Consider the following 11562-nt stretch of genomic DNA (forward strand, 5'->3'; position numbering starts at 1 on the left):
GACTGCAATAGTTATTTCTTTTGAAGTTTTACTTTCAATTTTTATTAATTTCGCACTGACATAAAAATTGCCAATGACTATGTTCTTATTGATTTTACAGCTGTTAAGTATTGGTCAATTGCCATTAGCCATGTTAGCTGACCATGCTAACCATTGAGAGTTAAAAATTACAAATGATTTATTTTTTTCAATGGCTCTGACTTCAGCTTGACCCTTTCTGTTTTATTCAGACCAGATTTTGATTGAAATCTGTTGACAATAAACTTGCGATTTCACACTGACCAGTCTTTTCATGGCATCCTAGGGTATTCAGTGACAAAAGTAATAAACAAAGGGAGAGAACTCAGTAGGGGGTTTACACAAACTCACTGTAATGTGGTATTTTTGACTTGGTGGAATTGACAGTGTCAACAGTGATGGGGTATTGGGAGAGTCCATAAAAGCTAGAAGTTTTATAGACTCCATTAAACACAGTTATATTTTGTTAAGTGACTGGTCTAGTTGTGAAAAGTTAACTGGATTTTTTACCACTAAATATCTAATCATGAATTGGTTGTTTTTTTCTGGATTGAAAATGACATTCTGTAAGTTTTTTTAAAAAATCATTACGATTAAATCAATATTTTAGTAGGACTGAAATTTTGCTATTTTTACATAAAGAAAATCAAATAAAATGGATCAGAGAAAATAGATAAGAAAAACAAGAAATACGATCTTTAAAAAAAAAAATAATAACTTGATAAAATGAAGTTAATAAATTATACAGACAGCTGTAGGTTTCAATGTGTAAACCTAACTGAAGGATTGTTCATGATGTTGATTTTTAACAAATTGAAAAAGAAATGAAAACAAAAAGAACTTTTTGGCATCATCTGTAAATTTTTACTACTTTAGAGTTTTTCCTTCTTTTTTTTTTAAACTTTTAATTATTGCAATGCTGCATGACTTTATTAAAATATAAGGACTATTTTGTAAGTATTTAAATAATATTGATGATTATTATTAATTACTGGTTTCTTGTGAATTTTTTTTTAGCTAGATTACAATGTTCAATTTTCTATTTTCAGCTTATGACATGTCTACACCTACCCTACGCCTCAGGCAGTCAGAGGCTCAGAAAAATGTCTGCAGACTTCGTAACTGTATGCCAGAAAAATTTCAGACCCTAGTACGTATGCACTTGTCAATCCATCTAGACTTGGATGGATCAAAACTTGATGAAATGTTTTCAGAGAGTAAACCAGTAGAAAGAACAGAAACAAGACAGAAAAAATCGTCAACCCCATTTTCTAGAAAGAAAAGTAAGAGTTATAAACTTAAAATAATCATTTAAGTTATATGTTATATGTTGAATTTGTAATGAATTGCAATATTGATGACAGATTCTAACGAAATGATGTCAGCAGTTGATCCTAATTTTTTGTTTATCTGCGTTTTTTTCTGAGGCACTTTGTGTAGCATTATTTTGTTTCTTTATTTAAAAATTGTACACAATTCAGCATAGTAAATTAAAAATAATATTGTTATGTAGAACTTTAATATAATCAATGGCACAAATTATCTCCCTAGTTGAATAATGAATATCATGGTGTATTCAGTAAAATATGAAGATATTTAGTCACAAGTAAAAATAATAAAGCTGATAGCTTAATAAGGAATACAAAAATCTTTATGGCTGAATGTAACAGAATTCTTTATTTATTTTTGTTTAAATTTAATATAACACTGATTATTTTTTTCAGGTGATAAACAGGGTCATTTATTTGGTTCACCACTAACATCAGAAAATGTAGCCATTATATACAAGCTGATAGAATTTCTAGGTAGACCAGAAAGTAAGTATATATGTTTATTCAGGCTTCAGGTCCGAGACCACAATTGTCTTCCCTTGATTTTCGTTGTTCACGAATATAGTCCCTAGTGTTGACAGTGGGTTACTTGCCATTAATTTTTATACCCCTTCCAAATTTATTTCTCCATGTTTAATGCCTTAAATTGCAAGTAGGGGGGTGAAATTACACTGTAAAAAAATTTGGGTCCAGAATTTTAAAGGAAAGTTGTAATTTGGTTCAGCTGAAAAAGCTTGAAATTAAGCACTTCGGAAGCTGTCAAAAGATTTCAAATCGCCCTAAACATAAAATTGTCCATATTTTGAGTTAGAGCCGATGAAGTTTTCTATTATTTTGATATAATTTGTCCCAAAAGTAGTACAACACACTGTAAAAGTTTCTTTGAGAAAGCGCAGGAGGGATATTTTTTATTTTCATTTATGTTCTAAAAGAAATGCACTACGAAATAATTGTGTTCTCGGACCTTCAGTGGTTTGGATGGTCTTGTGTATTGTGTCATATTTTATGTAATTCAAGTTATGCTTTTAATGTTTTATTCTGCTAAAATATACTTATCATAACCTGTGTTTGAAGCTTGATGAGGAATGCAAAGTTGACAAAATTTGATTAGCAAATTCTATAAAGTCCTGGTTTTTGCATTTTTTTTTCTAATAATTATATTTATTACAGATATAACAACAGAAGGATTATTCAGAAAGACTGGTAATGTTGCCAGACAGAGGTTGTTAAAGCAATGGTTGAGTGATGGTTCTTTGACGTCACTTGACGATGGGACTTTTTCTCATCATGATTGTGCTACAGTGCTAAAGAATTACCTAGGAGAATTACCAGATCCTTTACTTACAGAGAAGAATTATGAAGCTCATCTTCAAATTGTTGGTAAGTGATTTAAACAAACTTTCTGTACAAATCATAATATGGCCTGTCCCTTAGAACAATATTTGATGGTATTTTTTTCACATTGACCACCAAGGGATCTTTTGCAACTCCTAGATAGCAAGCCAAAAAAGGTTAACATATTTTTAAAATGTCTTGAAATTTTTAAAATTGATCAAAAAGATAATTATCTGTGCAAGTAATTTTTTGAAGTAGGAATCAGAACTTTTTTTTTACCGTCAATGATTAATAATCTAATTTTGGATGTAAGGCGTCGTCTGATTGGCTGACATTATTTTGTTATCAGCCCATAGACATAATTTAGTCATGTGACCATGACGTCATCAACGTTTTTTCATGGTTTTCTACGGTTTAAAATGGAATTTAGAATTAAATTATAAGAAATGACTGTAATATTTTTTCTGTCTATTCGAAATTACATAAAAAATGTGGTGCACACTGTTAAATAACCCGCTACGCGCGTTATTCAGTGTGCACCAAAGTCATTCCTAAAATGTAAAACAGAGTGAAGATATCATTCAATGCATGGGACCCACAATGTGAAATTTGTTAGCAAAGCTAACTCATACATTGTATAACAATTACCCATGAAATGAAAGGTTTATTTCTAATTGTGGAAATTGATCTTTTGGGGTGAATTTTTTATTATTATGAAAAATTGAATGCTTTTATCAAGGATTTGTATAGTACTATATAAATCCTTAGTTTTATGGATAAATGCAATAACGTAAAGAATAATGAAACTTTAGGAATTTTCATGTAATGTATTTATATATGCACTGTATTTTCTCTTAAAACATTTTTTAACCGGATTTTTGTGACAAAAATGTCGGTTATTGATTTGGGGATGTACGGCGGTCGGGCGTGCGGTCGGTCGGGCGGGCGGGCGGGAATCAAATGTTGTCCGTGCATTAACTCATGAACCGTTCAACCAAAGCTTTTAAAATTTTAATATGTTGTTACTGACAACTAAATGAAGGTCAAGTTCAATAATGGCGATTTTGACTTTTACCGTTCAGGAGTTATGGTTCTTGAAAGATTGAAAAATGGAGTTTACAGTCGTGTCCGTGCATTTACGCATGAACTGTTCTACCTAAGCTTCCCAAATTTTAATATGTTGTTACTGATGACAAAATGGAGGTCAAATTCAATAATGGCGATTTTGACTTTTACCGTTCAGGAGTTATGGTTCTTGATAGATTGAAAAATGGAGTTTCCAGTCGTGTCCGTGCATTTACGCATGAACTGTTCTACCTAAGCTTCCCAAATTTTAATATGTTGTTACTGATGACAAAATGGAGGTCAAGTTCAATAATGACGATTTTGACTTTTACCGTTCAGGAGTTATGGTTCTTGAAAGATTGAAAAATGGTGTTTCTAGTCGTGTCCGTGCATTTTCTCATGAACCATTCAACCAAAGCTCTCATGAACCATTCAACCAAAGCTTTTGAAATTTTTATCTGTTGTTACTGATGGCAAATTAAAAGTCAAGTTCAATTATGACGATTTTGACTTTTACTGTTCAGGAGTTATGGTTCTTGAAAGATTGTGAAATGGCGTTTCCATTCACGTTGTTGCATTTACTCATGAACCATTCAATCTAAGCTTTTCAAATTTTAAGATGTTGATACTGATGACAAAATGGAGGTCAAATTTGATATTGACGATTTTCACTTTCACCATTCATCAGTAATGGTTCTTGTGATATTGCCAGGACACAAATAAATATTAATAAATCCGGTTTGCTGTCGTTGTGACAGCCTCTTGTTAATAGTATAAAATTGTTACATTTGACTTTTTTCAGAAATGGGATCAAACTTAGTGCTAGATAAAGACAAAGCAAAGGCCAGGTCAAAACAGTTGAAAACCCTCCAGTTGTTGTTTTTACTGCTGCCCCCAGAAAATTCCCTCCTCTTGGAATGTTTGATTGATCTATTACACAAAGTAACCAAGACGAGTGGAAACATGATGACAGCTCAGTCCCTCGGAACATTGTTTGCCCCTCATTTATTGTGCTCTAGAAAGGTAAGGACACTGAATGTATTATATAAGATTTTTTTTTAGTTTTTACACACTCTGAACATCAGTGAGGAAAAAGATTCACATTTTATTTTCTGTTTGAATATAAGTAAAATTTTAAAGCAATGAGAAAAAAAAGTCGCACTAAGTTATTTAAGAGATCAGAATATGCTTAAATTGAGCAAGTTATACAAAATTGTCTTATAAACCATATACGAGAAACTTAGTTCCGAACTTTGCCAACTTACTAAAAATAACGAAGGGCAATAGAAAAATGTATGTCATTTGATATATTGGGACTCTTTTCACAAAAGATTTATTAAACAATAAAATTGGTTGTAAGTTATACTGAAATACTCTCGACAAGAATTTTTTGTGAAATGAGTTGATGCATTTTTCAAAAGCATACATAAATGAGCATCTTTATAAAACAGTATATATAGTTATTAAATAAACTAGTTCTGCAGGTTTTTGTTGTGTAATGCTGACTTTTATTTATAATATCATTTTAAGTGGTACACATTGTCATATCTTCCTGTTTGTTTTTTCAGTTAGGTGCTTCAGAATTACAGTGCATATCACCAGTTGTGTCTAAAGCCGTGGCTTTCATGATTGAATATGGTCCATCTATATTTAAGGTAAGAATATAAAACTATGGCAAAATATAACACACATAAAGAGGTACACAATATTTTGCCAAATATTCCCAAACTTTTCTGGTTTTAATATGAAATAACCATAACATTTCAGCTAATTTAAAATTTTATCGAAATTTAGCATTTATAATGCATTCAAAAATTTCATACTGTCTGAGGCAGTAAGATGCTTTGGAATGGGAATAAAACGATTTGATTATTTTTAAAGATTATCTCCCTTTAGGATTATTTATACCCTTAAAGTTACACAGCAGTTTGTTGCAAGGAAAATACATTAATATTAAAAGGATCCACTTTCAGATGTATCTTTTATATGTATATATGGTATAAAAAGAACATTTTTCAATGTTTGTAGATCCCAAAAGAATTAGCAGTAGATGTAGCCAACTTTTGGAAACAGATGGAAACACCAAATAAATACACCAATAAAAATGAAAATAAGGAGAATTTGTCTACCAAGGTAAGTTTGGATTTTAGTAGTTTTAGCATTAAAAAATCTAAGTTTGGGAACTTTTTATGTTTTTAAAACCATTATAGACATGCTGGCACAAATTGCCATGATTTCAATGATTTGCTTCGAATAATTATTATTCGATAGACATTTCATATCAAAAACATAACCTGTTAAAAACCCTTTTTTATGATATAGGAACTGTGAATTTTATTATAATTCTTTAGATACAATTTTACAGGGTTTTGTGGTTAAAGGTCAACCTTGAGTTAAACTGTTTAATAAACTACTTTTAAAACTTCTTTGAAAAAAAAATGCAAAATTACTTTTAATTTATATCCATAAAAATGAATGAATTTATTGTATTCTGTTTACTAAAGTTATATATATGAAATAGAGTTTCTATCCTGTAGTATATAATGACAAGTTTTTTAAAACTTTATGGTGGCATGATTTAATTAAAAAATTTGCTAATGGTCACTACTCATTTTCAGAAAATAGCAACAACATCAGCGACAGCTATAGACACAGTGTTTACATTCGTAGACAGAAAGTCGTCTTCAGACTCGGACACAGATACACAAGTGGCACTGGCTAAATTGTATGCACATGTACAATCTATGCCTGAGTCAGCAAGGAAGAAAAAACTTCTTAAGCAGGTATGATATTAATTAAAGGAGATCTAGAGTTACAACAACAAGATAACAATCCAACAACTCAAAAAGACAAGCAGGACATTTAAGGAATGACTGTAATATTTTTTCTGTCTATGAAGAAATAACACAAAAAATTTGGTGCACACTGAATAACGTGTGTAGCGGGTTATTTAACAGTGTGCACCAAATTTTTTATGTTATTTCGAATAGACAGAAAAAATATTAGAGTCATTTCTTATAATTTAATTCTAAATTCCATTTTAAACCGTAGAAAACCATGAAAAAACGTTGATGACGTCACGGTCACATGACTAAATTATGTCTATGGGCTCATAACAAAAAAACGTCAGCCAATCAGAAGACGTGTTACATCCAAAATTAAATTATTCAATAATAGAACAAACATCTTAGATATATTTAGTTTAATACTGAACAAGAAACCCACAGAAATGATCAATTATTTTAATCAAGGACGTATAACTAATATACGTCCTTGTTTTAATTAAGTAGTATAGGTTGTAATCATTTGAACCAGTTGTTGTCTTTTAAAAGCTAAAGACATGCTGTAGCATGTGTGCACAACTATTCAACTTTTTATTATAAACATTTTGTATGCAATTGATGTCTTTATACAAAGTTTGGATTTGATATGACAACATTGTATTATTCTTCAAGCCGTATTTTATCTTGATAAGATTTTAGAATCAAGATGAATGACCACAAGTTGATGATTGAATTATTATAATCTCTTTCAGTTTAACAATGCTAATGGTTTGAATGAGAGTTGTGCTAAGCCCAGGAAACATCATAGGAGTAGAACTTTTGGAGAACAAATAAAGGTAAGCTTTACACTATATCCTGTACGACATAAACCATGTGTGGGTCAATTCTTTTCTTTAAATGTCAGATGCTAACAGATAAATTAATCAGTTCAATAAAACTTACATTGAATGAATGAAGCTGTTTAAATATCGAATTTAATGTCAAACGAGTTTGATGAATTAATGTAATATTTAAAAAAATATATATACAAAAGATTTCACATGCCCTTCACAAGCTTGTGTGATAATGCTCATCAGTTGCTAATCAAAACAGAAAAACAAAAGTTTTTCCCACAAGACACTAAATTTCATATTTCAAAGTTTACTTGGAATTTTTAAATTGTTATATAATATTTCCAAATTTTTTTCAGAAGAGATTTAGTCGACATAAAAGGAGAGGATCAAATGACCCCAATGAGTGTACTGCTGGCCTCCCATGGACACTTACAAAGGTAAGATAATAATAATTATTATACCTCATAAGGAGGAGGGTAGTGTTTTATATTTGTTTATATTTTTCCATCCTTGCTTTTTACTAGGGAACTACAAATCTGAGCTTTCTTAAATTTGGTATCAAGCTTTATGTGAGCATGCTATACTATTTGATGCAATTTCACATAAATTGAAAAAACAATTTCCTGTTTACCTAAAACCTGCAACTGGTGTTTTATTTGTGAGCAAGATTTCTTGTTTAATAGTTCAGTAATTTAAATATTTATTAAGTAAATGAATGAAAACATAATCTCCCAAAATAATTGATCTGTTCTCTAATTATCTGGTTGTCTCTCTTGGCGTATTTCATTGCTTACCTAGACTTTTAGAAGTTTAAGATTTGTCATTCTTTTTATTTGTCCATAATTTACAACTATTATGAACGCTGGGTAAATTTTTGTCTCTTTGACCTAATATAACAGAAATATTTAATCATGGTCTTTTTTTCTTTCCAGCCAATCAATATTGATGAGAATGACAACTTAGATAATGTTTTCACCAACGACAAACCCTCTGCAAAATTGAGAATACTGACAACAGTAAGTACATATATTTATAAAGTTGAAGATAAACTGTTTATAATATTGATCATATCAAAGGTTTGGGTAAGGTTTCAGCAGTGAGTTTTAAAATGTAAAATTATATTGTTTTCTTGAGGGTTTACGGTGCTTTTCTACACATAGTTAATGCTGCTAGCTGTTAGTTTAGTTCTGTGCATATATATAATTTTTAGAATCAAACTTTATAATTGGTCTTTCATTTGTAATTGGATCACTGAAAAATTTATTGGTTTCCAAGTAATGGACTTTTTCTTAGGCATGTTAGGGTTTGATGCCAAATCATTACAGTAAATCTATTTGACTTTCAAAGAATGAATATTCCCAATAAAACTTTCATTAAAGAATCATAAATCAAAAATCTCTTTGTCTTTATAAGATAGAATGTTGCATTTACATTTCTTGTTATCTTTTCAGCCAAACAGTCCTGCAGTTCACATAGTTGATCTCTGTAAATCACCAGCCACACCCAGAAACCGTACCCCTAAAGCACGAAAACGTCTGAGTAGTGGGAGTAGTGATGGCAGCATACCAGAGAAACGCCCAACACCAGAACCTATCCCGTCCCTCGAGAACGAAATACAATATTTGATCAAGAACCCACCAGAAACCCGAGTTTTACGATTCACACCAGAGCTTCATGGGAAGCCTGTTGCCATGGTGTCACCACTGTCATTTTCACCCATCTCCAACACATTTAAAGACTGTCCTCAAGTTATGAAGGTAATTAGTATTTTATTGTTAATCTTCAAAAATAAGACAGCTTCTATCATATTTAACACTTCACCTTTTCCTCATCCAACTGAAAAGCCCACATACGAAGTGAATATGATTGATGTGTCCATTGTTCTTTTGGTTATGTTACCCTCTTGTACCACTTACTCCAATTAAAAAGAATACTCGCGAATTTCTTCATTCTTTGAACATTTCAGATAATTTTCAGAGTATAATTTAATACCTGATATTTCTTTAAAGTTTCCAATAAATAAAACAATGATTACTGTATATTTAACAATGGCAATAGTGTAATGCATTTGTTATCCTAAAAATTTAATATGACTTTCAATTTTTTTTATCATTGTTGTAAACAGAAACTACAAAAGTTCAATATTTAAGAATCTCTTCATATTATTTTTCAGAAAGCAATGAATACACCACGATCAAGAGCTCCAGTGATGGCAATGACTCTATCTCCAAGTCTGAAATCAAGAGAAAGTCAACTCTAGAGAGTTCTGATCAAGGGAGATAACTCAGTGACATTAAATAGTGCTAAAATATCAGGAGAGCAATGTAAAGATATTGTTAAGTTAATACTCAAAGTTTTATTATAAAATGTACATAGTTATTAATTGTATATACTGGAAAATTGTACAAAATTTTAACGAGGAGAGAAAGACAAAAATAGAACATTATGATTAAATTTTTATCGATTTTCACAATGTGAATTAAAATGTCCCCATGATAAATAAAATATATTGTCTATTAATATAATTATTAGATTATTTCTAAATATTTTCTCTTTGAAGTCAAAGACTTCATTATTTCAAAGTAAATTTTCTAATTGTGTGCAAGTAAAACACTGAATGATGATTGTTGATTAAAACTTTACCAATTTGGCAATTAATTTTTGTTCAAAATTAGAATTACTCAAATTGTTACCAGCATTTTTCAATAATTTTTATATTAATATGGCTTCCGATTTAAATGCAAAATAGCTTTATTTTTGCTGAAATACTTTGCTTGTAGTATTATTTGTTTAGGATTTGTGAAGCTTTTGTTATTGTTAAATGTGGTAGAGTTACATGTATATGAGTGTTTACTGTTCTGTGTAGTGATGCGTGGCATCTGCTAATTGGTGTGTAAATGTATGTAATATTTGTTAATTTGTATGACTCGAGTCTATGTTTTTTCTGTGTAAAGAGGTGGAACATTTATGTCTAACACTACTATTTTAACTAAATAGCTTAATGATTGGATGTGATGCTTATTATGATTTTCAGGTCTGGTTTATAAAGAGTTTTTTTTACTTTAAGTATTGCACAACTTATTAAACAAATCTAAGTATAATTTTGAAAAAAATGATACAATATTAATTAAAATTCTCACTAGTCAAGAGTACTGATCCAATTTTTCTGACAAAACTCAATAAAGCATAGAGGGGACTCATAACTGTTTTAATGGAATAAAAACATATCTGTCAATAATTTAAAATTAAATTAAAGATAGTCATTGGAAATATTAGATGAGTCCTGATTTGATAAACTACTTCAAAACCATTGCATAAGACGTGAAGTTTGATATTTAAAGATCCTTGTAAATGGTACAAATGAATCCAACCTTTTAAATAATGATATAAATGTTCCACTTTGTGCTTAGACATTCCTTTTCTTTGTCTGTCTTTCTTATTTCTGTATTCTTTAGTGCTAATTTCTACATGTACATAGACTTGTATGATATATTGTAAACACAAAATGCAAATAATTTTGGTTGTTAAGCAACCAACTGCTTATGACATGACCAGATCAAACGGGTAATAATATCAAATATAGATGAACCAAAAAGATAATAAAAAACATTTAAAATTAATTTTGACGAGTAAATCCACAAATAAACTGTATGAAAACGATATCCAATAGATTTCAGATATAAGAATATGAAAACTCCTAAAACAAAAGTTGTGTTCAGTTTTGTATTACTAATGATATTTCATGATTAATGGTTGTTTTTATAAAGCTCGACTACTGCTAAGATTTTTGTAAGAATTCATTATCACATATCACAATATATCTGTAGTTGAATTGATGTATTTCTTATCACATATCACATATTTATCATGTTATCTTTGTACCATGTCTTGACATGTAGATCATTAAAATCATGTAAACAAAATTGTCTCCTTGTTGTCTTTTTGTTGATAATATTTCAAGTTAGTTTACAAAAACAGATTTTTGGTTTTATTGGGGGGAATTAAAATGGTTAAACAGCTTTATTATATTCATTATAATCATTTGTAATGGGTTAAAAAAAATAGATGTATATGGTGCAAAGTTTTTTCTTTACACATTGTTTTGATTAAGTCCATAGTAAATCAATAAATGAATATGTAGGAACAAAATTATAAGCTTTGTGGCATATGAAAAAATGTACAATTTTTATACGACCG

The 11562-nt window shown here is 30.0% G+C and overlaps 1 protein-coding gene across 3 annotated transcripts in view; it reads left to right on the plus strand.

Moving 5' to 3' along the window:
- Positions 1 to 10974, plus strand: part of LOC143072203 (rho GTPase-activating protein 19-like) — a 32393-nt gene extending 21419 nt beyond the window's left edge. The window contains exons 1-13 of one of the 3 annotated variants that reach the window (XM_076247030.1): positions 480 to 584; positions 1068 to 1301; positions 1743 to 1835; positions 2520 to 2729; positions 4552 to 4772; positions 5318 to 5404; positions 5778 to 5882; positions 6368 to 6532; positions 7285 to 7368; positions 7722 to 7802; positions 8298 to 8381; positions 8817 to 9122; positions 9539 to 10974. In XM_076247030.1, the coding sequence (XP_076103145.1) occupies positions 545 to 584; positions 1068 to 1301; positions 1743 to 1835; positions 2520 to 2729; positions 4552 to 4772; positions 5318 to 5404; positions 5778 to 5882; positions 6368 to 6532; positions 7285 to 7368; positions 7722 to 7802; positions 8298 to 8381; positions 8817 to 9122; positions 9539 to 9625 (1797 nt within the window). In that variant the 5' untranslated portion in view covers positions 480 to 544 and the 3' untranslated portion in view covers positions 9626 to 10974. Of the gene's footprint in view, positions 1 to 479; positions 585 to 1067; positions 1302 to 1742; positions 1836 to 2519; positions 2730 to 4551; positions 4773 to 5317; positions 5405 to 5777; positions 5883 to 6367; positions 6533 to 7284; positions 7369 to 7721; positions 7803 to 8297; positions 8382 to 8816; positions 9123 to 9538 lie in introns of those variants that run through there. The other 2 variants (XM_076247031.1, XM_076247029.1) reach the window with 2 other exon arrangements.
- Positions 10975 to 11562: the final 588 nt, after the last annotated feature.

Source organism: Mytilus galloprovincialis, chromosome 4, assembly GCF_965363235.1.
Source record: "Mytilus galloprovincialis chromosome 4, xbMytGall1.hap1.1, whole genome shotgun sequence".
NCBI lineage: Eukaryota > Metazoa > Mollusca > Bivalvia > Mytilida > Mytilidae > Mytilus > Mytilus galloprovincialis.